Source organism: Anabas testudineus, chromosome 18 (assembly GCF_900324465.2).
Source record: "Anabas testudineus chromosome 18, fAnaTes1.2, whole genome shotgun sequence".
NCBI lineage: Eukaryota > Metazoa > Chordata > Actinopteri > Anabantiformes > Anabantidae > Anabas > Anabas testudineus.
In genome coordinates this window covers 7,485,660-7,510,369 of record NC_046627.1, presented here as the reverse complement: position 1 = coordinate 7,510,369, position 24,710 = coordinate 7,485,660, and the positions used below count along the sequence as shown (strand labels likewise).

At 38.5% G+C, this 24,710-nt stretch overlaps 3 protein-coding genes across 4 annotated transcripts; all 3 read right to left on the bottom strand.

The window, feature by feature from the left end:
* Positions 1-1,798: 1,798 nt before the first annotated feature.
* On the bottom strand, positions 1,799-16,052 carry LOC113168473 (coxsackievirus and adenovirus receptor homolog). 2 transcript variants are annotated; one of them, XM_026369488.1, is made up of 4 exons: positions 15,950-16,052; positions 3,503-3,591; positions 2,374-2,730; positions 1,799-2,037 (listed from the first exon to the last, which is right to left on the bottom strand). In XM_026369488.1, exons 2-4 carry the CDS (start codon positions 3,555-3,557, stop codon positions 1,874-1,876), a joined length of 576 nt encoding a protein of 191 aa, XP_026225273.1. In that variant the 5' UTR covers positions 3,558-3,591; positions 15,950-16,052; the 3' UTR covers positions 1,799-1,873. The 2 variants fall into 2 exon arrangements, with proteins under 2 accessions (XP_026225273.1, XP_026225274.1); XM_026369489.1 differs by lacking the exon at positions 15,950-16,052 and having other exon boundaries at positions 3,503-3,742.
* Positions 9,280-15,950, bottom strand: LOC113168474 (coxsackievirus and adenovirus receptor homolog). Its single transcript, XM_026369490.1, has 3 exons — positions 12,587-15,950; positions 10,646-11,002; positions 9,280-10,489 (listed from the first exon to the last, which is right to left on the bottom strand). Exons 1-3 carry the CDS (start codon positions 12,645-12,647, stop codon positions 10,383-10,385), a joined length of 525 nt encoding a protein of 174 aa, XP_026225275.1. The 5' UTR covers positions 12,648-15,950; the 3' UTR covers positions 9,280-10,382.
* A 4,891-nt stretch (positions 16,053-20,943) lies between the features above and the next one.
* LOC113168125 lies at positions 20,944-24,207 on the bottom strand. The gene is made up of 3 exons (XM_026369131.1): positions 23,913-24,207; positions 22,634-22,969; positions 20,944-22,346 (listed from the first exon to the last, which is right to left on the bottom strand). The coding sequence occupies exons 1-3, from the start codon at positions 23,989-23,991 to the stop codon at positions 22,144-22,146; spliced, it is 618 nt and encodes a 205-aa protein (XP_026224916.1). The 5' UTR covers positions 23,992-24,207; the 3' UTR covers positions 20,944-22,143.
* Between the last annotated feature and the right edge of the window lie 503 nt (positions 24,208-24,710).

Here is a 24,710-nt window from a genome sequence, read left to right as displayed (position 1 = left end):
TGAAGAGCAGCAGCTGGTGGCATCAATTATAACCAAAGTAAAACATGTCAGATAATTAGAGACAAGACTGCTGTTTATGGGATTGAAATATTTGCTTCAAACTGCTGTATAACGTTTCTTTTGTCAAAGGTTAACTTATAATGATACTGATTAATTACAGTTTAAAATTAGTGTTTTCTGCGCCTTATTGTGTTTGATAAAATAACCTTGGTGTCAGTTATTTCTCACAGGTGGCTTTGTGAGTTTGACAAATAGTAAATGCACAACAACAAGTAAAATGGTAAAGTAATACTGCGTAAATGTCATTCATTCAGATCAAAATATGCAACAGTATCAACAGTAACAGTAACAGTAACACACAGTATCGCAGAACTCCACCTGCTCCTTCTGAAGGCTCAGAGTTTGTAAATGCAGAGTTCTCTCTGCAAAGGCCACATGGTAACGGAAGGGCGTTTATAAACTGTAAACTATACATAGAATTATGTAGAAAACCCAACAAGTTAAGCAGAACTAGGCGACAGTGAGAATGAAAAACACCCCTTGATGGAAGAAACCCTTCAACAGAACCAGGCCATCTGCCTCGACTGGTGGGGGTGAGTGAAAACAGGACTGAGAAAGTGAAAGGTAACAGGTGATACACATATCTTTTACTGCATCTCTGATTTTGTTCCCAGTGTCAGATCAGAACTGTATTTTAATCTTGTTGGTTTAGCTCTTACCCCAGAGGTCCCAGTATTCCTTCTCAATAGTGAATTTTAAAACTAGCCTAGGTTTATAATACTGATGAAACTACTGATGAAACAACTGAAGAGAAACAGAAATAAATGCAGCCAGAGTTTCATTATTACTCAAGCTACAAAAGTCATTTGTAAAACCTATTGTTACAACACATTTCTCATGCTCCAGCATGAGAGCACTGACTCTTTGTCTCCAACATTGCTTCCAACATTTTAAATCTAAAGCTTAAATTCCAAGTTCAGAGTCGTGTTCAGCATCTATGTAGCTTCTTTCCCCACAAGCTTCCATGAATTAAAAAGAGAAATCATTGAGCAGTAGAGGGTGACTATGACGTCAAGCTGCTGCTGTATGTGTTGTTAAAATGACTGTTTCATCAGGCTGTAAATTCATCTCTATTTACTTACCCCAGCCTTTGTTTGCCGATCATACTCTCTGTGTGCACATTAGGTTTTATAGATGTCATGCAGACAGATCATTACGAAATGTGTGTTAGCTTAAAAAGGAAGATTCATGTTTAGCCCATTGTGTCATCACCCACAGTCTCCTGGTCAGATATTTGGATGTTGTGGTCAGACAGTGCACCTGCTACTAACACTACACATTTTGTCACAGGACTTTGTGACAGCTGTCATCACGGATGATCATGTGTGCAAAGCTTCCGTGCTGTCAAAAATGTTTTGGAAAGTTCCAGGTTGAATAAAAAACACACTCACCACCACGAGTTTTGCAGCAGCTGCTTTATCTCTGACATCTTAAAATGTCCTGTTTATTATCTATTTTGACAGTGTGGGAAGTTCACTTGTAAAACCCCATCACATGTGCTTACTCATTGTATGTAAATGTGTTTGTTCATAAAGGAGTGAAGAGGAAGCATGAAGAAGAAATGGGGGTAACAGATATGAGGAATACTTCTTGTAATGAGGAGGACTCAATCTGCATATTTCCCATAATTAACAGCTCAGGTTGTAATGTGTTTCATGCCAAAGAGGTGTAAATCTATACACATGTGAAGTGAGGTGTAATGAGAACAGGCTCATTCTGAAAGTGTAACTCTAGATTACCATGTGTGAAGGTTTATTACAGTTTTAGCAAACTCACAAAACGCAGAAAGACAGAAATCAGAGATGTTTCAGACCTATGGTTGTTGACATTCTTCATCTGTAGAAATTAATAAATTATTTCTTTTTCTTTTCAAGAAGACCCCCAAAGTAAGAGCAACCACACCAATAAATGGCACAACAGCTGCTGCACCATGTCCACGAATGTCTTTTATACCCCCCATGTGTCCAGCTCCATCACCTGTAGAACCAAACCAGAACAGGGGTATCAGATGTCAGGAAGATGATGAGGGAAGAGCACAACAGAATCCATTTCAATTCATTTCTATTCGGTTTATTTATAATGTATAGCACACATTTTCTACTGCACCTAGGGAATATTTCACAGCTCACTGCAGCGACTACGTGTGAAACTGCTAACACGCATGAATAATGATGACTACAGAAGGATTTCTGTTCTTGTTTTTCAGAGGTTTTTCCATGTGTCTCAGCTTGATTGTAACCTCAAACGGGCTGGTTGGGGATGGGATACTAAACTTTATAACATCTTTATAAAATTACAAAACACCTGTCTCACCTGAGTCGTCAACAAGCAGCTCGATGGTTTTGCTGAAATCAGGTGTGGCTCTCTGCCTCCGACTCGCTTTACTCACTGAAACATAACAGTTGTATGTTCCCGTGTCTGTGTCGGTGACGTTCCTCAGTATCACAGAGACATCTCCGTTCTTCATCTTTGGATCCATCAGCTCCACTCGGCCCACGAAAGATGGGTGCAGGTAGTTCTCATAGAGGCGTTCATCCCGGTAGAAGAAGACGTAGCCATCTGAGTTCAGGTCAGGTCTGATCCACTCCAGCAGTGTGATCTGAACATCTTTAGGACCATCACACTGAAGAATGACATTTTCCCCAGTCTTCACTTTTACTTTGTTCAGTTCTAAGCAAAAAGAAGAAAGTAAATCATTCAGGAAACTGGTAAAGATTCTCAGTCGTCCAGTTTTAGTTTACGTCTTTGAAGATGTGACTCAACTCCTCAAAACGAATAAGAACTATTAGAAAACTCGGTTAAAAACAAACCAACCAATTCCACAGTAAAGACTTGTGGTTTCTGTGAAAGAAGTCTTGACTTGACAAAAGAGGAAATAAACAACAAATCACATGTCACGAAGAGCTGGTTCTCACACATTGTTTTTGGAACTATTTCAGTTTATCGCTCAGCTGGTTTCCAATAAATACAGAGTTTGATTAAGTCTAAATTTACACTGGGCATCATGGTCACTCACTGCCTAGCAGTTTTACTTCAAACATACAAGGACACGAGTTTGTAAAGACAGCTAGGACTGTTCTGTGTGGAGTCTGCATGTCCTTTTAGTACCTATACGGCTTTCCTCCGGTGCTCATCTTAACTGGTGACTCAAAATGACCTGTAGATATTAATCTGTTAGTCCAATAATTCCTCCAGTAGCCTAGATGAACACATAGCTGACTGACAGCTAAACATTTGTCTTGAAGATGTCACTTTGTCTCTTTAACAGCCTACATACAGTCTACAACCTGCGTGAGATTTAAAGTGAGTGACTGGACAGAAACACAACCTGGTGGTTTTAATATTGTAACAGAGCATGAGAAAAACATTCTGTTCACACACACACACACACACACACACACACACACACACACACACACACACACACACACACATAGCTTACCTTGAAAAGAAGCAGAAATCAGGGTAATAAATACGATAACCACCAGTGAATACATAGTGAAAATAGCCGTGGAGCTGCAGCTGTCTGAGCTGAAAGAAAGAAAAAAAATCACATGAAGAGGAATCAGTTCTCTTCCTTATCTGCTGACAGCATGGTGTGGATTCCCAGTGAGGAAACAGTTGTTCTGTTCATACACTAAAGCTCCATCTTATCTCAGTTCAAACATTCAGGTCTACACCCCCCCCGTCCACTGCGCTCAACCAGGGAACGTCGTCTGGTGGTACCTGCACCACACAGTCGACACCAAGGAAAACTGTTCAGCTCAGTGAACCAACGATGGTGGAATGAGCTGCAGAACTCTGCACGCTCAGCCACCTCACTAGCAATCTTTAAAAAACTGCTGAAAGCAGAACTCTCAAAAAACTTTTCTTTCATTCTCACATCTGTAGAAACAAAAACACTTTTTTATAGCACTTTGCTTTGATGTTGTTTCTTCTTGACTTAGATTTTGTTTGCTTGCCTTGTTCCTCACTTGTAAGTCGCTTTGGATAAAAGCGTCTGCTAAATGACTAAATGTAAATGTAAATGGATGAGTAGTGAAATGTTTCAACTTAATAAGAACAGGTCCAGTTGTCATGACTCAACTTTCTACCACTGTACAGTTTTTTTTTTTTAGGAATTTTACTTTACTTTTCCAAGTATTTATCTCAGTCACTCATTATTAACCCATTAAATTAGTTTAATCGAGACTGAAAACATCACCCAGGGGAAAGAAGGGACTGGCCCTGATCAGCTTCTTGGAATGAAAACTGTTCCCATCTGTTAATTACCATCAGCTAATCCGAGTTTTTCTGACTGACAGGATGCCATTACTGCAGTATTTGTCAGATTCACTTCTACTTCCTCACAGAATTGAGGATTTGTTATTCGGAGAAAAAAAAAAAAAAAGATGTGCTTTTACTCTTTCACTGCTCTTCTACTGAACTGATGGACACACTTAGTGTGCTCTGCCTGTGTCGATGAGTTTGACTAACAAATGTAAATATATGAAACATCTACACGCTGTTGACCAATAAAAAAATGAAAGTTTTTAAACTGCTCAGATGATGTGAAATAATTTTACGCTGCAGAAAGTTTGAGTGTATATTTTAAATAATAATGATAATAACTGCTTTATTTATTCAATCTATTCATTAATTTATTAATTTTGTCAGTTTCAGACCTGAAACAGGATTTTTCACCTTGATATGTAAACACAGAGAAGTGAAGTGAGATTAACAGAGCAAAAAGACACAAACAAGCTGGAAGTGTATTTTCTTTTTATTATAAGAAATTAGATTCATAACATCAGAGACCACATCAAAAATCAGTGGCGTTTTCATTTCACCATGCCAAGACATATTTAAACTCAGATTTAAGTGACTGTCAGTAATAAACATGTTTATACAAAAAGCTCAGATATTTATTTATGTTCGTTTAAGTTCAGATGATTCAGGTCGATATGTCCGGAAGGCTTGTTCCGGTAAATCAGCTTCTTTAGCAGAACTGTTAAGTGAAGTTGGATTGTGGACGACCGACATTTTTTATATGATTCTGCGAAGGAGACAGTGACGCACAGTCAAGACACAGGAAAGAACTCTTAATCATCCTGGTAGACGAATAAAAGAGATCCAGTGGCAGTGGGGTTTGACTCCATGTGTCTGGAAAGACTTGAAAGAGAAGCAGTAGTAGTAGAGTAGCAGGTTTGAGTATAGAGTTAGTACAGTGGTCTCACATCCATCTTTTGTTTCAGCATGTGGAGGTAGAGCAAGAACTCACTCAAGTGACTACACATCATATCCCATTAGGCTTGAGTGGAAGTTTGGAAGACAAAACAACTTCTATAGCATAAAAACCTCTGAAGATGTAAAATGTTGTCTTCCTGTTCGAAGTAACTGCACCCTAATTATTTTCTACCTAGTTATTTTTGCAGTTTTCTCTTCTCTTTAACTGACGGGTTTTACTTTGATGCCACCAGCTGCTTCTCTTCTCTGCAACCTCAAACAAACACAAACACAACATATAGACACACTATTGTTGTATTATTAGAAATAAAGAAAGTTGTTTAGTTGTTGCATGTATTCACTGTTTGTACAGCACCATTTGTCCACTTGATGGCACAAATACACACTGAACAAATATAGACACAGGAGAGTGACTCCTAAGAGAAAGGAGAGAGGAGAGGAGCTCAGCTTATCAATAGAGTTCCCCCAGCAGACTAAGCTATATCAGCATAACTAAGAGATGGTTCAGAGTCACCTGATCCATCTCTAACTATAAGCTTTATAAAAAAGGAAAGTTTTAAGTCTAGTCTTAAATGTGGAGAGGGTGTCTGCCTCCCGAACCTGAACTGGGAGCTGGTTCCACAGGAGAGGGGCTTGGTAGCTAAAGGCTCTGCCTCCCATTCTACATTGTGTCACAAATTTAAGGGAGGGGGACGAGGCAGGAATTAACTGAAACAGGATTTTATTAGCAAACTACAAAAACAGGGAAACTAAGGTGGGTGTCAACCGACAATACAAAAATAGGCAGAAAACACGAGGACAAAGTAACAACTTAGAACTACCAAAATGGCTGAAAACAAAGTAACAAATCAGGATCTCAAAGTACAAAGCAAAACCACTGCTCAAAGGCAGGAAAACACTCACGGGAAACACAGGTAATAATGTCCAGAGTTCAGAGGGGGAACAAAGTCCAGGGAATCCAGAGGGGAAAGCAGACAGGACTGAGGAGGAATGAGCAGGAGCAGGCAGGGTCCAGGAACAGGCAGGTTTAGCAACAGGCAGGAACACGGGCTAGGAACACAGGCTGGGGAACGACGCTGGAGACAGGTGGGGAAAACGACGATCTGACAGAGGAGGAAGGGCTGAGGAGAGCTTATGTAGTGGAAAGTGGGCACAGGTGAGTCCAATATGCAGCTGATTGGCAGGAGCAGAGGGAGAGAAGTGGCTGGTGGGCGGAGTCCAGAGGGAGAACGAGAGGAAAATCCAAGACCGGCCGGGGCCAGGCCGAAACCATGACACATTTGGAAACTCTAAGAACCACAAGTAAACCTGCAGTCTGAGAACGGAGAGTTCTGCTTGGAAGATAAGGAACTATGAGGTCTTTCTGATAAGATGGAGCCTGATTATTAAGTGATTTATAAGCAAGGAGAAGAATTTTAAATTCAATTCTGGATTTTACAGGGAGCAAATGGAGAGAAGCTAACGTAGGAGAAATATGATCTCTCTTACTAATTCCAGTGAGAACTCTGGCTGCAGCATTTTGGATTAACTGGAGGCTCTTTAATGAGTTATTGGGACAAACTATTAATAATGAATTACAAGAGTCCAGTCTGGAAGTAACAAATGCATGGACTAGTTTTTCAGCATCACTTTGGGACAGGATGCTCCTAATTTTAACAATGTTTCTCAGGTGAAAAAAAGCAGTTCTAAATATTTCTTTAATGTATGAGGTGAAGGAGATATCCTGGTCAAAGATAACTCAGAGATTTCTTACAGTATTAGTTGAGGCTAAGAATGAGTTGAATGTGATTGGACATAGTGTCTCTGAGATTTTTAGGACCAACCAAAATAACCTTTGTCTTGTCTGGATTTAGTAGAAGGAAATTGGAGGACATCCAGGTGACATTAAAGTCCCCCACTATAATGACTTTATCTGCACTAAGAACTAAATCAGATAGAAACTCTGAGAATTCAGTTAAAAACTCAGAGTAAGGGACAGGAGGACGGTACACAATAACAAAAAGGACTGGTTTTTGATTTTTCCAGTTAGGATCAGAGAGGCTAAGAGTGAGGCTCTCAAATGAATTAAAACTATGTTTAGGTCTGGGGTTGATTAACAAACTTGAGTGGAAGATTGCTGCTACTCCTCCACCCCGACCTGTGTTTCTAGGAACATGATAATTAACATGACTTGAGGGGGTCGACTCATTCAGAGAGACATATTCATCCTGCTGCAGCCAGGTTTCAGTAAGACAAAATAAGTGATGTATTAGTAATGAGTAATGATATTTAAAAGTCCACATTTGATTGTTTTCTTTTTCTTTTTTCTTTTTCTTATTAGGTTTTTATGAATCACTCCTCTTGTTGGTTTTTGATATAAATAATTTAGTTAGTCGGGGAGCAGACACTGTCTCTATGGGGTTATGGTAGTTATTGGGGGGTGACGGCCGTAAGGAAGCTGCAGAGAGGTGTGTAAGACTGCGTCTCTGCGTCCTGGGCTCCACTCTGACATGTCAGGGAGGGGGATCCACTGTTTAATCAGATTATCGAGTTCATCACTAACACTGGGACATTAGGCCGAGACATCTAAACTACACCTACATAAAACCTCTCAGTCAGGTTTTGTAGAACAGAAGAAGACGCTGTCAAATACGTGTTGTTAGAAAAAAACACAGTTTGTTTATTTCATTAATGTGAACAAAAGGTATTTATTGTGTGTATTTCGGTTAATTCCCCCTTAACCTCATTAGTTTCAAATGTACAGGAAGTGTGGAGGGCAACTGAACAAAAGGTGCTGTCATCAGTTTGATCATGTAGTGAAGAGTCTCTGCAGCTTCAGGGACTGGAGAGGATATCTCACAGTAATCAAGTGAGTTTATAGCATTAATTAAGGTTTAAATGCTTTTTATTACACGTTATGACTGTTTGCTGACAGCGAGTGAAAAACATTTTCAACGTTAGACTTTATAGTGTAACTTCCTCCCACAGAAAACTTCATTTGTATTTACTATTTTTAATATTAATTCTCATTATTACTGTTGTTCTGGTTCTGTACTTAGATTGTAGATTTGTTCTGTTCTAATCTAAAGGATAAAATGGTGTCAACTTTAACCTCCTAAATGTTGACAGATGATAGTTGAACATGAAAGAGAACAACGATCAGTGACTTCAATTAGCCGGGACTTCACTTTTATCAACACTACCCCTGCTTATTTGGCTTCTAAACCCACACAGTTGTGCAGTTGTTTGTTTGGCTTTTTTAGGGTGGATATTAGACACCAGCTGCAGTTTTGGTGCATGATGACTCGGTGTGTGGGAATGAACTTACAATAAACAATGGTGTATAAGAAAAGTGGAATTGAATCATGTGGGGTTGGGAGACGCTTTTCTGATGAAGTAATAGGAACTTGGGGAATTAGAGTCTGTTCATCTTGAAACAGAAAGACAAACACTTTCAACAATTGAATGACATGAATAAATAAATTACTTGATAAAAAGCTGCAATTATTTTGAATGAATCAGAAATCGTCAGCTGTTCGTCCCGTGATTTTCCATCAGTAAACGTCAAACAGTCTTTTGCCTTAGCACAATTCCAGTCAACCTTCAAGCAGCTGTTTTATTTCTGAGAACTGAAAACATCTAAATTTAAGCAGTTAATTTTGGTTTCTGCCGCTCTCAGCTAGAAACTTTTGGTAAATGGTTTCACACAGAAGCGATCGTTTTGTAAATGTAGATGAAGGGGAAAGAGAATGTGAAGAAATCACACAGGCAGCGTGTGTTCACACACACACTCACGCAGTTCTTATAGAAAACGTCTCAGTTAGAGGAAACTTCATACAGCTTTTCACACTTAGTTTCCACTAAAGTATCTATCTTACATAATAAAGTCTGTGAATATGTATGTGAATTTCCACGGTGTTTTAGTTTCAAATTGAAGGGGTTGTCCCAAAGTGTACCGAGAGAGAACTGAGGTGTAGTTTTGGTTTCTGTTACAAAAACAGATCAGACTTTCAGTCAATCATTTGACACATCTATTTATTGGGTTGACCTTCTTCCTCGTCTTCTTGTATAAAGTTATAGTTTCTTAGTTTGAAACTGTCAGAAAACGGATATACAATATATGGCTTTTACTGAGGTCATAGTGTGAGGTGGAGCTGTTCACAGTAAAACAAAGTAAAACAAAGTAAGACACAAAAAGTAAAATATTACACAGTCACATAGTGCATCATCAGCAAGATCAATAAGTACAATTAAAATATTTTTTACAATGTGAGACATATCAGCTGCTTTCTGTTACATTTCCAGTGTATAGGCTCAAATTGATTCAGTGAAATACTGCTGAGTTCACAGTTTTTTTTGTACAACAACAACATCACTAGCTTTACCAAAGTAGAAACATAGATTTGTAATTGTTAACAATTTGTCACCAACCAAATCTATGTTGTTTCATGAGGTAAATAATTCACAGAAAGGAAATATAAAACTAGCACATTTGTAAGGACATTCTTGAAATATTTGTGCAAAAAAGCAGATTTTGACAATACACAGATTTTTAAATTAGGTTTTTCATGTCAATGACTCTGTATTAAAATCTAAACAGCCAACAACTAATACAACAACTCAGTGTCCAAGTCTTTATCACCTTCTGTTCATCACTCGCTGCTCCCAGTTCACTTTCTGAGTCTATTTTATCTTCACATTCATCCCTCAAATTAATCTCCTCCTCTTCCTGTTCTCTCATTTCTTCCTCTCTGTCTCTGTTGTCACTTACCAATGCTCGTCCAACCACCATCAAGGTGGTAAAAGTTTGTAATGGTTTTAAATAAGAAAATTACTCTTGTACTCTCTCTCTTCTTCTCTATTTTAGTGATCTTTCATTTTAATTTCCATTTTCCACACTATATGTCTAATTAATATTTATTTTTGGAGAATTTGTTTATCCCATGAATTGCTCTCGGTTGGTTCAGCACCTGAGACGACACCACAGCTCCCAGGATCCTGTGAACCTTTAAACTCCTCCACCACGATAAGGTGGCAATTCAGGGAGGAGAACATTTCAGACCTGCTGAGGGTAAAGTTCTTCATCAGGAGAATGAGGCGATTTCAGTATTTTTCTTTTAAGGACGATCCCCAAAACAAGAACAACCACAACAAAAAATGATACAATCAGTGCCACATATGTGCTCGTGTTTCTTCCATTCCCCGGTTTCTCCAGCTGCTTCACCTGTAGATCAGAAGCAGATGTAAGGTCAGTGGGTCAAACTCCTGTCAGACATTATCTACTGCACTTTGACCCCATCACTCACACCAAGCAATTTTCTACAAAGTCTCATCAACACCAACATCTGATCTGTGATGTTTCACTCTCACATCAACTCACCTGAGTCGTCAACAAGCAGCTCGATGGTTTTGCTGAAATCAGGTGTGGCTCTCTGCCTCCGACTCGCTTTACTCACTGAAACATAACACTTGTATGTTCCCGTGTCTGTGTCGGTGACGTTCCTCAGTATCACAGAGACATCTCCGTTCTTCATCTTTGGATCTATCAGCTCCACTCGGTCCACAAAAGATTGATGCAGGTAGTTCTTGTAGAGGCGTTCGTCCCGATAGAAGAAGACGTAACCATCTGAGTTCAGGTCAGGTCTGATCCACTCCAGCATTGTGATCTGAACATCTTTAGGACCATCACACTGAAGAACTGCGTCCTCTCCAGGCTTCACTTTTACTTTGTTTACTTCTAGAAAAGACAGAAAATAAATCAGTGTAGAGAAAACTGGGACACAAACGCACAGTCACAGTCATATAAGACTCATACACAACTGACTCAACACCAGAGAACATGTGATGTGGGAAACATCTGCCTCCCATTTTACATCTGGAAACTTTAGGAACCACAAGTAAACCTGCAGCCTGAGAACGGAGAACAGAGAGTTCTGCTGGGAAAATATGGAGCTATGAGTTCTTTAGGATCTTCTTCTTCTCTTTCGGCTTTTCCCATCAGGGGTCGCCACAGCGAATCATCCTTCTCCACCTAACTCTATTATGAACATCTTCTACCCTAACACTAGCCAACCTCATGTCCTCTGTTAAGACATCCATATATCTCCTCTTTGGCTGTCCTCTTGTCCTCCTGCCTGGCAGCTCCATCTCCAACATCCTTCTACCAATATATTCATTATCCCTCCTCTGAACATGTCCGAACCATCTCAATCTGGCCTCTCTGACTTTGTTGCTAACACAGGCAACGTGAGCCGTCCCTCTGATGTACTCGTTCCTTATTCTGTCTAACCTGGTCACTCCTAAGGAGAACCTCAACATCTTCATCTCTGCTACCTCCATCTCAGCCTCTTGTCTCTGTCTCACTGCTACCGTCTCTAACCCATAGAGCAGAGCTGGTCTCACCACTGTCTTGTACAGCTATGAGTTCTTTAGGATAAGATGTAGTTTTATTATGAAATTATTATTTCTATGTGAGGAGAAGGATTTTTAATTCAGTTCTGAATTTAACAGGAAGCTGGTTGCACAGGAGAAATTGAACTTTGTTCAAATATTGACATGTCTCTGCTGTCCATAAGAAAAGCTATGCCTTTGGTTCCAATTCTGTCTAACTACCTACAGGAGTGACTCCCAACCTTATTTTGCACCACCAACCGGTTTTATGTCAAACATAAATTTACATAACACAACAAAATAAAATGATACGACCACATAAGAACTTGTGTTTTCTAAATATATTGGAGTTTTCCATCAAAATGAAGTTTTGGAGGCTTTTTTGCCTCATTAGAGAGCCAGTTGGTTTGGTGTCAACATCCTGTCACAATAAATCCATATTCCCAGTGGTACTGTCTGTTAACTAGTACTACTTTTTTTTTTTTTTAAGTCATTGGCTCTTCTTCTGTCTCCTCACTGGCTCCTAATGTCTGATGTGTTTTTGGCCGGAGCGGCCCCTTTAAGAAGGTGGGGGATGTAGGTGAGACAGGTGACCGAGGCATCAAGAGTGAATCACAGACAGATGTGAAGGAGAGAATCTGGCATCAAGAGTGAATCACAGACAGATGTGAAGGAGAGAATCTGGCATCAAGAGTGAATCACAGACAGATGTGAAGGAGAGAATCTGGTCCTTAAAATCACTATTATAATACAAGCAGAGAGCAACTTATACTCCCAGTGACAGTTTTCTGTCAGTGTGTACCGACTTACTTTAAACAGTGTAACTCAGTCATCATCTCAAAATATTAATTAACATCAGACTGGACACACACCGTCTGATTCCAGCTGCAGGTTTAATAAGAATCAGGTAAAACACACACAGACAACTCACCTTTAGACGAAGTCGATGTAAGTAGTAGAAAAACTACAAATAGAGACGTTGACGTATCCATCAGTGTAGAGCTGCTCCGAAACGTAGGAGGAGGAGGAGAATACCAGGATTCACCGTATATGGCGAAATAAAACTATTATTTTTAAATTGTCACAGTGACATATCTTGGATCTGTTACTGTGAGAACCTATTTCACCACACTGACCAATTTTCTTTCGTTTTTCTCTTTAACTCCCTGTCTCTGTCTCCTCCCCCGCATTAAAAGGGCACTTTCACATTTGTCGTTTGATGAATCCCCGTGTTTTCCCCTGTAAGTGCACTATTGTTTTGTTAACAGCCACGTAAGATTGATCCATGAGAGCATTGTAATAACTATAAACTGTATTTAATCACAATTCTCATAAATAAAATAATAATTAGAGGAGGAGTCGAGAGGAGACAGAACATTTACTATTGATTACTGTTGGTCTAACACTGTAGTGCATCAGTGTTACTATAAACCTATGTAGGTCTTTTATAACCTACATTAAACCAGTGTAGATCAATTTTAACCTGCAGTTTATGACAGATGGAAAAACGCGAGCGCAACCGCGGAAAGTATGGGTGGTGGGGGCGCATATACTGCATATAAGCAGACACTGTTCAGACGACCTAGAAGTGCAGGTGTCAGGTGCAAATCTAGTTTTTAAACATCCTATATTATATATAAGATATAAAATGAGAATTGAATTGAAATGAAAACAAAAACAAAAACGAAAGACCCAGAACATCACATGGTCGGGGTTTTCAAAGTCTGAATCTGAGGAGCCCCCCTAAAACACGGTCCCACTGTTCAAGGAATAAAGGCAAAACACAGATTGAATATGAATGACTTTATTATCACCTTTGGTTCTACAGAAAACACCTCATACCGATTTTAGTTTCCCCTGAAACACACAAAGTGATTACAGTCATCAGGTTTGTTTCTTCAACCTGAAGCTGGAAAATACCAAATTACTTTATTTATTTCATTTATTTTGTCTCTCTTCACTCCAGCTTCAGCAGTGAGTAAGACAGACATAGTTAAAAAAAATAGTTTTAAAACAAGTAGCAGCAGTGGATGCCACAGTTTTGTGTAAAAGTGATGAGACGTCAGTTGCTTAAATTACTTTCCTGACAGAAAAACACAGACAATGTGTAACCATTGTTTTAACACAGTCTCCACACTTTCCTGCAGCCCATTGTTTGATATTATATTTAAAGGAAATCCTGACTTTGAACAACGCACAAAAACAAAATTCATTGGACATTTCTGCTTGGAAGATAAGAACTTTCATTTTACTGTGTAACTGCAGCCAGAGACGTCACCAAAGGGTCGAGGAAACAATGGAAAATCATGGAAACAAATGTTTTACCAACTCACACTACTCAGAAAACAACAAGACACACAGTTATTAGCTATAATAATTTAATTTGTTTAATGAGGTCATGGTTTTACCGCTTGTGTGTTTATATTATTGTCTGGGTTGTACCTGAAATAAAGATAAATACCTCGAGTGTTTGAGTTCATACAACCATACTACAAAAATAACTGGGAAATACCATTAACAAGTGGGTTTGTTTTTGACTTTCCTAACAATCATATCACTGTCAAAGGGACAGATCCTCTGTCATCAAATGTGAAAACAATATTCTCAGAACAAACATACATGAAATAACAAAAACAATAATGAACAATGTGCACATGAGTCATTAGCTGCAACTCCTCCTTGATTTAGAGATAATATTATTACTGTTGTGTAACTCAAACAAAAATGTGACAGGAGTCACAATAATAATAATAATAATAATAATAATAATAATAATACTGTGAGAGCAAGAGTCACACTTATTTGAGTCAGGAGGTGTTGCGACCAGTTACAAGAACTCAGGGGATGATAGAAAATCTCATTCGCTCAAACATTTAATCTTTTATTTAAGACATTTTTTAAAGCAGATGAAATTGTTTATTATTTATTGTTTGAATAAATGTTGTGACTTGTGAAAAGGCTGAATACTTTCAGCTGTCTTTATAGAGCCAATACTATCTATGTATGTGTCGTACTACAGTACTTTAGTCATGTAAATATAAGACTGTATCTAAATAATATATTAATTTCTTTAAAAAATTGCATATTCACGTTTTTGCTGTTTTTAAAAATATCTATTCTTGGTAAATTAGTTTAAAACATAGTTGTTTCTGTGATTTGAAAAAAAAATCTAAATTAATTTACAATGATTTTAGTCTCAAGTCGCCTCCTGTTTCAGCCCAGACAGTCGAAATATCTGGTTTTGCAGAGTTTCTTCCTCTCCTCTGTTTCCTAGTGCTCAAATGGGATTATTGGGTTTTCTTTGTAATTCTTTATATAATTATACTTTGTAAGGTTTTAAACATTACACTGTTTACATTTTTATAGTTTCATTTCTGGTCGTCTCATCAAGAAACTTACATGATGAGAACTGTAATCCATTTCCCATGAAGTATTTGAATCATATGGAGCTTAAATCACACTTTAGTTATTCTGCTTCTTCCTCATAGGATGTGCGTATTTATGACTTCCTGCTTCTGGGGGAATGCCCCAGTCCCAGAGAGGTTCTCCAGTTTTTAAGATTTCTAATATAATCTTACACATGTTGTTGTAATTACTTTAAATCTAAGTCACACTGAGTTATTGTGTCGATTATTTTTACACATTAAAGGTTTTCAGCACCATCCTCACCTACCTGAGCTGTGTACATTGATAAAAAAAAAAAAAAAAAGCACAAACTGCTGCAAATTTCCTCTTGTTTTATACAACATGTGATAATAAAAGTAAACTGACCTGCTCTCTACTAGGGTCTCAGGTAACAGTGACGAACAGAAGTTCTGCTGATGCTATCTACAGTAATACTGAACTACTGCAAGGTCCAACATCCACCACTGCAGGACTGTAATAACCAACCAGTTCAGTGAGGAATCCTTTACTGACATCTGGTGGAGAAATATTAAAACTGTCTCTTAAGTAAACATTGAGGCACCAACAGGAAGCTACTCTGGTTCACAACATGCATGGTTTTAGTGCAGCTCCTTTTATTTTAACATATTTGAATCCAAGTACACAGTTCATGTTCCAATTCAAAGCGGAAAAAAATAATATAAAGTTATTTAAACTGTAGTCGTGACCAAGAGTTCTGACAGTTACAGCTTGTGTCAGACTCCCACATGTTGTGAACAACCACTGATCAGACGGTAACACACAGTCAACAGTAAGAAAGAAAGAACAGTTCAATGCAGCACAACTCCTGCATAATTATTTATCTGTTGTACAAATGCATTAAAGAACAATCAACAATTAGACAACTTACCAGATACTGAAGGAATAATTCCATCAATGTGGAAGCAAAGACAGTCAGGAAATGTGTAGAAAGTCTGACAGTGAGATCGCACTCGAAGATCCCCACAGATGAAAATAGCAGTGGGAGGATGTGGGTGTGTTCGGGGGTGAAGAAAGCACAAAATAGAAAAGGGAGGAGTAAGACTGTGGGGGTGTGCTAACAAACAAGTAAAAACAGAAAGACTGGGGGCTGAGCTGTGAGAGTAGATCAGTAATCCTGTGTCATAACTGTGGTCAAACAGGCAGCCTCCACTTTCTCCTGGAATAATTCTGTGTGTTAAAGGTTTTAACCAGACAGACTGAAACAAGCACATCATCTCAACAAGTTAATAAATGAATTAGCAATGTATTTAGTTAAGTTATACACCCGTTATAGGACCAACACTTGGTTTGCCAGCTGGTGGAAAATTATCTCCATGATCAACACTGTTTAGGTCGAGACCTGGTCACCTCAGCTCCAGGACCAGCTCCAGCTTTGAGAGTCCATTTCTGCTGTGGTTGGTCCACAACAACATGTCCACGACCATGAGGATTCATCTGATCTTCATATATATGTGGGTAAAACCTGCTAAACAAAACTATCTGACACCATCTACTATCGAATGTGAATCATAACAGCAGCTGCTGTTGTTCCTACTCAGGAAGGAAGAAGCTGCAGTGGGGGATTTCTTTTTGAGGTTGTCACAACAGGCTGGTTTTAGAGTGTCATCTTCCTCCTTTTCAGGAGACATCAAAGCTCTGGAGATATTTTTAGGTTTTATTTTTATTAGACACAAAATCTACAATAATGGTTCTTTTACTTCAGTGATTTTTCAATTCAGCTGATTCGCTCTCTGTGATTAATCCTTAAACTATACAATGCAACTTTATTTATCAGCAAGTAGTTTTATTATTAATGTTCTAATAAATTACCCAATATTAACCACAGAAGGAACGCCGTTTCTCTGAAACACTGAAAACATGCTGACTTTACAAGAACTTTATCTCAGCCTGCTGCAGTTCACTTGTGGTTTCTCTATTCCTTTCAATCTGACACCATTGCTTATTTCCACCCTTCCCATCTGTGTTTGTTTGTTTTCTGGTTAAATAAACCCACCAGTGTTTCATTTTATACGGGTTCACTGTTGCAGAGGAAACCACACTTCTGCTAATCTCACATAGAAAAAAACGTATGTGCAAATGGGGGGGTCTGAGAAGGTTTGAGCTCATATCACTATGTGATACCATGAGGCAAACATCTCTTCACCTGATGCTCTGTGAGTACTAAATGCATTGTTTAACTATTAATAATTACACAGTGTAAGGTGTGTTAGAAATGAGTGACCGCTACATGGACTTTATAACATTGACTGATGGTAAAATACTACTAATAATAATAAAACAAGCTTGACGTAGACAGTCAAATGCATAAAAAAAACTAAATATAGAAAACTAATTATTAAATTAATAAACTGTAAAATATTCAGTTTTATTAGTGTATCTGTTTACTGCAATATGTTGTTCACTGTTATTCAGTGTTAAAGAGTGACAGGTGTGATTATTATACTGTAAGTTAGTTTAAGTAGTGTACTGTGTTTCTCTTTAAGTACTGATAAATGATTATTATCACACTATAGAAATAGAAATCCATTTCAACTATTCTTAGGGTTAGTTCCTGTGAGACCTGTGACTGTTAACAAGATAAATAGTGCAGATAATATCTGGATGGATTAGGTACTGTTTGTGCTGCTGAACTCAATAAATGTAGTAGCAGTTATGTGAAGTAACTATATTTTTAATGTATGAACATAAATAAGAATAGTCCAATGAAAGAAGGTCATGTGGTCTGATAAATCCAGATTTACCCAGTTCCAGAGTGATGGGAGCAACAGGGTAAGCGGTGAGACTGGTGAGGTGATGACCCATCATGTCTAGTGCCTACTGTAGAAGCCTGTGGGGGCAATGCTATGATCTGGGGTTGCTGCAGTAGGTCAGGTCTAGGTTCACCAACACTATGTGCCCAAAGAAAGATCTCAGCTAAATAATCACTTGACACACACTTTACAGAGGAAGTAGCACATCAGCATAGACGAGTCAGGCTGGGAAACGAATGTGACAACATTGCTGGTTTTTTTGTAAGCCTGGTGTGCATCAACATTGCAAAGAGATTAACAGATGTATGTAACGTTGATGTAACCAACATCACACGTCCCATCATACCTTCACATGTCTTATTTTTTATAATACAATTGTTGGTCAATGTAGAACTAAAGCTGTAGAAATCTTAGTACTTAGTATTTAAAACTTCAGTTCAGTTGCTTCAGGAAATGTATTCAAAATTTACCAGGCAACAAATTAAGTAAACGCAGTCATTAATTTAATTTCAGGAGGCACTTATTTCTTTTTTGAGCACTACGTCACACTGTGATGAACTTCTTAATTTTTGTTTCTAATTTTCAAACTGACCTGAGTCTCATTTGTCTTCAGTGCTGAGCTCACTCCTCTGCTGCAGTTTAAACCAAGGTCAGTAAATGTCTATTGTGATAGTATTGTGACATATTTAGACAATTTTACAAGATAATATTTCTCAAAATTAATTATTTCCCCCCAGCTCGTCTGACTGTGATTCCCAGCAGCTCTCAGCTGTTTGTTAGAGAGTTTGTCTCTCTGAGCTGTGAGGAGGACGACAGCTCTGCTGGATGGACACTGAGGAGGAACACAACCAGAGAAAACAGGACTCAATGTGGAGCTGAGTGGGGAAAATCAAATGGTTCTTCCTGTAACATCATTCACACAGCCACATGGGACAGTGGAGTTTACTGGTGTGAGTCCAGAGAGGGATCAACCAGTACCATCATCAACATCACTGTCTCTGGTAAGATCAGACTGTGGAGTTAGTGTTGATGAGTCTGTGTGGAAATGGATGAAATTATTTAGTTTGTCTTTTGTGTTCAGATAAATCAGTGATCCTGCAGAGTCCTGTCCTCCCTGTGATGGAGGGACATGATGTCACTCTGCACTGTCAAACGGAGAACTCCTCCAACGTCTCAGCTGATTTCTATAAAGACGGCTCCCTCATCAGGACTGAGCCTACAGGTCACATGACCATCCACCATGTTACCAAGTCTGATGAAGGCCTCTACAAGTGTCACGTCAGCAGTCATGGAGAGTCTCCACCCAGCTGGATGTCTGTCATTGGTGAGTAGACAGAATAAAGTTTTAACTAAACTTGGCTAAATTTGCTACAACTATCCACCTGGACTCCATGATGAATTGAGTAGATTTTAGTGACCAGGTCTAGTTCCAGCACTTTCAGTCATTATTTGCTGTTGTCTTTAGAGAAAACCACCACCACCATCACTGTCACACCTCATCCGACATCGTTAAGACCTTCTGGTTACTCCTCCTCTGCTTCTCCCACTGTGGCCTCGTCTTTTCCTCCGCTCTCGGTGTTGTGGTCCATTCCATCTGTTGGTGGTGTTGTTCTGCTGGTTTTACTGGTGAGGCAATGTGCCCGGAGGAAACCTAAAGGTGAGGTAGAACTTCATGTCAAGCTTTTCATGATTACTTTTTTTATAAGAATTCAATTGAACTTTCAATAAAATAAAATTTAATCAACCTTTTTTCATTTTTAGAGAGTGATTTTTCACCGGTCTCCTCAACAGTTAAAATATCAGAGGACATCGATTATGAAGAAATAGTCATCAGACCAAACATGACAAAAGGTAAAGCTGCTTTCTTTTACATAAAAAACCCCCCTGTTGGGTTCCCACCACAGACAACAACTGTCTGGTTTTAATATACGGCCTCGAGTGAAGGCTTTTTGAGTTATGCCCCGTGTCTACATCAAAATTATTTCTGTGGTCGACGTATCAATGTGAACTGCCTTCTCATTTCATGGCTAGTATATCACCTACATACTTAGACACAATTTAAAGCTGACGGCCTTTGCTACCGTGTTGCTCAGGGTATGTTTTCTGTGTTCACACTGTAAGAGTTTCAATTGAATGCTCAAACATATCACATTTTTAGATTCAGTGTGATAAGCCAGAAAAGTAATAAACAGGAAACACCACTACATCATTTCCTTTGTGTTTCTTCACTTGTTTCCGACGAACAAGAGTCATATCTTCCACAGCTCATAGGGTCTGTTGCCACATTAATGTAATATTGATTAGGGGGTTTCTAAGATTATAACAGGTGGTGAAGATGCTGCTAATTTAACCACTTTACGTACTGACAGCTGCCTCAATCATAATAATACCTCATTAACGTTTTGTTTGTATGTTTGTGTTTTCAGAGATTTCACCAGAGCCAGAGGTCATCTACTCTTTATTGTGGTCGAACCTGAAGCCTTCACAGCAGTCTATCTGCTAATCCAAACACTGCTGGGGAATTATATCTTGTGGCACATTGCAAACGATCTCCTGTTCAGCTTTTATCTTTCTAAGAAGTCCTTTTTCTCAAAAAACACTGAATAAAACCTGCGGGAAATAGAAAATGTAGCAAATATGTAAAGTTGAAAATAAATTATTTGAATGAAAACTTGCTTTGTTTTTTTTTTTGTCAACACATTGAATGAAAGCTCATTCAGATTGTGCTTTCCAGTACGTCTGAATAACGAGTTTAATTGAGTTTTTATGACAGGATCAATAATAATAATAATAATAATAATAATAATAATAATAATAATAATAATAATAATAATAATAATAATAATAATAATGGGCTAATTTAGAATCTGTGACAGTCCAGTTGTAGCTCTAAATTACACTCTATTTCAGACTGTCTCACAATTTCCATTGTTCAGACCAGTTTCCCAAGAGTAAGATGCAAAATATTTTAGTTCCTATCTTATCTTCTCATCTTCCCTTAAGGTCCTGTCTAGCTTTCTCCTCGATAAAGCCTCGATTCTTAGAAAAAAAGGAAGCAAAAAAAAACATTTTTTTAATGTTTTTATTTGCAGTACATTTATCATTTCTGATGACCTCTACAGTGTTTCATAAAACTGCATTTTATTTATCACTTTTATTTCATTTATTAAGATCAGATTTGTTCACCATTCAACTGCTAAGTTACAATCCCTGTTTTTGAACATTAAGTAGCAGTTTCTGTACTATCAACAGCATGAAACAGTTTAAAAGCAATTTGTCTTAACAACAGTTTAATGGATGTGTCACTTTTAACGCATAAAACATGCATCTCATTTACTTTGAGGCACACCTACAGTCATTGCACTGCCACTGTGGACACTATAATAATCAGTGTTCACTGTGTGAACATAGTAGTACAATTTACATCGTAGTGGACATAGAAAGCATGAATGGCAAAGAAAATGTAATTTAGGATTAGACCCACACACAAAAAAATCTGAGTTTGATTAAATAATAAAATAAAGACGTAGAAAAGATAAAACAAGCATTTCTTCTTAATTTCTGTCTCCTGTGTAAAAGTCCTGCATGTCGTTGACCCATCCAACCATCCCGTGTTCCTCCCTACATCAACGTTTGGCTTAATTTAATCATGAATTACTTTTATGATTGGCGTTGATCATTTTCATCTATTCTTTGACAATGGCAGCACTATTTGTAGTGGTCTAACCATGCAGCACAGAGTTGGTCATGCCATTGGACTGAGTAATGTTCTGGATATTCTTCATAACTTTGTAGTCAAACACAAATAAGTCATCCATGTTAAACCTGGGATCGATCCTTAAAACCCCTTCTTCTCTTAGAAACCTGAAAGTATAAGCAGCGCCTCCTACCCAGAGTAGTTGTTGCCAGAATTTGAACCAAACCCAAGTGTGGGTTTTTAAATTTGTGCAACAACATGGTAAACAACATTGAATAAAGGCAGTCCCTCTTTGTAGCTTGTACTATTTCCTGAAAATGACACGATGACATCACCAGAGAAGAATCACCACCCTGACCTTAATACAAAGTCCTTATGACTTAGACAACCTCAGCCTCAGAAAAAAATATTGTCTGAGTTCAAACAACTGCAACACATTTCACATTTTAACTAACTGAACCCTAGCTCCAAATGATAAGTTGCTGCCTAAATGTTTGTATCTGTTAATTAAACATAGAGAAATAATTAAATTATTAATGTTCAGCTAACTTCATGAATGTAAAGTACCCACAGCATGGTGGTGTCTGAAAGAGTTCAGCAGGATGTTGACACGAATCATTCCCTCAAACGTTGAGGTTTTTTAAACATCTTAAAACCAACACAGCGAAGGCAGAAAATTAGAAGCACACAAGTAAACAACCAAACAACAGTATATAAACCCAGGTGTTCTTTGATATCGTGTCCTCCATCTTTCTTTCCGTCATCATTGGAGGTTTCATCTGTTTTTTCTCCATCCCTTGTTTGTCCAGCTGCATCGCCTGCAGATGAGAAGCAGCAGTGAGTCAGCAGGTGTCAGGTAGGTGATGAGTGAAGAACACAACAGAATCCATTTCCTCTTCAAACTCCTGTCAGACATTATCTACTGCACTTTGATCCCATCACTCATACCAGCTGTTTTCTACAAAGTCTCATCAACACCAACATCTGATCTGTGATGTTTCACTCTCACATCAACAACCAGGAAGCAGCTTCAACTCTGATCCACACACACACACACACACACACACACACACACACACACACACACACACACACACTAACTCACCTGAGTCTGAAACTGTCAGGGTGGTGGTTTTGATGAGCTGAGGTTCGCCTTCATCTCCAACATAACACTCATATGTTCCAGTATCACTGATGTCCACGTTCTTCAGAAACACAGTAAATTCTCCATCTTGCATCTTCGGATCCCTCAGATCCACTCGACCATGAAACGATGGATGCTGGTAATTCTCCAGAGACTTTCCATCTCGGTGGAACAAAACATAACCATCTGACTCCAGATCAGGTCTGTTCCACTTTAACAGTCTGACAGCAGCTTCTCTGGGACCTTCACATAGAAGAGTGACATCCTCTCCCGGCTTAGCTTTTAGTTCTTGTGGGTCTGAATAAAACAGCAAAGATAATTCAACCTTCTCCACTCATGTTGTTCTTGTAAGATCTAAATGAAAATGTCTGAATGTAAACTCTTGACGTCTAGTTCATCTTCAAGATGTAAAAATTCAGTGGGGTTGATGTAAATGAGAACACTGTTGTTTTCAGTGAGTTTGTTGATAATGATTTATTGACTGTCTTATTCCTAAACTAATAAAAAACACTCCTTTCTATCTAATCCACCAGATTAAGGAATTCCCTGAACCATTACTTTGTGTCTCTTTTCCATCTCTCCCCCTCCCCTAGTGGCCATCACTGTGACCTGAAGTCATTGTCTTCTCTTTTTCTTTTGGTGGCCCCCTTTTTTCCTCATCACCACGCCTTAGTATTTCCCTTTCCTCCATCACCTCAGCTTTCTACTTGATAACAGCTTACACTTTGTAAGTCGCTCTGAATAAATCTCAATGCTTTATTTACACGGCTGTGTGGCTGCTGTGTTGTGGTCTCAGTGACCTTCTTCTGTACATTTACTAACATCAGCTGATAAAGGGCACAGCACCCTAGACCACATTTTAAAAATTCAGCAGCTCAGCAGATTTCATTGTTGTTATATTGTTATCATAACATTTGTTATATGTTTCTGACATTCATGCAATTCAATGTGTATTATTTCTTTCTCTTTATTTCAATTCTCTAAATAAAAAAATCCAAATCCATGTTAATGCTGACTGGTTACACCAGTGAAGATTTTTTCCCTGGTGCATCACAAGGGATAACACCAGGTATGATGATAATGGCTAAACTAAAATAATGTGTGTTTCAGGTTTTTAAAGCAGACGTTGAAAGGTCTAGCTGACTTACTTCCTCTTGCAAACATGCATTCATTTCTTGCACCACTGAATTGTTGTGACATCTGTACTTTACATCTGTAGTTTAGAGAATGTTGCACTTACCTTTAGATGCCAAAACAAGGATCCATACACATGTGAATAAAGCCACAGACGACACACATGCAGCCATGAGAACAGTCATAATACAAAACTGCGTTGTCACTGCTTCCTTTAATCAAGTAGGAGCAGACTGCTGATGCACAAACTGATTCTGTGTTTGCATGAGCTTGCAAACGTTTTGCATTCTCTAAAAACAGGAAACACACACACAAGTCAAAAAGCTCACTTTGAAGAGAAGCCAGTCTAGACAAACACATAGAAACATCAGTGTGCAAACATCTGCTGCTCTGGTCATTGAGAAAAGGCTGAACTGCTTTTAGTTTCATTTTTGTTGATTTTAACCCCTGAAGTCACAGATAAATGATCAAACTTGCAGAGACCCTGAGTCAGAGACTTTAGACGTTACCACCATGTGACCCACTGGTGGTGAGTTCTCAACTTCCCACCACAGTTTACCCACACAAAAACAAGTCAGTGAAAAACAGTCAAAGACGCGGCTTCACCAGAAGAAATTCAATTTTATTACAAATAGATAAATGCTACAAATTCAGTTTGTATGGAAGTTATGTAAACACATTCTTATTCACATATAATTTAAAGGTGCTACCACTGGGCGAGCTTCTCCTCCAAGAGGGTTTAACAACAAAGTTTAAGAAAACAATAAATTATACCCTTCACGGGAGAAGGGACAGATCCCAAAGTGGAACCAACGCTGAACAGGACGGGTGCAGCAGCAGAGCGAATCAATAACATCCCAGATAAAAACAACCAAACAGAACGGCAAAACAGCAGCAGGCTTCT

Bases quoted from the DNA above. Each gene is read 5' to 3' on its own strand.
- LOC113168473 (XM_026369488.1), bottom strand. From the start codon at position 3,557: ATGTATTCACTGGTGGTTATCGTATTTATTACCCTGATTTCTGCTTCT. The intron at 2,731-3,502 runs GTAAGCTATGTG...CTTTTTGCTTAG, and splicing joins GATTTCTGCTTCTTTTCAAG to AACTGAACAAAGTAAAAGTG. The intron at 2,038-2,373 runs GTGAGACAGGTG...TTGGTTCTACAG, and splicing joins GCTGCTTGTTGACGACTCAG to GTGATGGAGCTGGACACATG.
- LOC113168125 (XM_026369131.1), bottom strand. From the start codon at position 23,991: ATGACTGTTCTCATGGCTGCATGTGTGTCGTCTGTGGCTTTATTCACA. The intron at 22,970-23,912 runs GTAAGTGCAACA...TGTTTTATTCAG, and splicing joins CCTTGTTTTGGCATCTAAAG to ACCCACAAGAACTAAAAGCT. The intron at 22,347-22,633 runs GTGAGTTAGTGT...TCTCATCTGCAG, and splicing joins CCTGACAGTTTCAGACTCAG to GCGATGCAGCTGGACAAACA.
- LOC113168474 (XM_026369490.1), bottom strand. From the start codon at position 12,647: ATGGATACGTCAACGTCTCTATTTGTAGTTTTTCTACTACTTACATCG. The intron at 11,003-12,586 runs GTGAGTTGTCTG...TGTCTTTTCTAG, and splicing joins TACATCGACTTCGTCTAAAG to AAGTAAACAAAGTAAAAGTG. The intron at 10,490-10,645 runs GTGAGTTGATGT...TCTGATCTACAG, and splicing joins GCTGCTTGTTGACGACTCAG to GTGAAGCAGCTGGAGAAACC.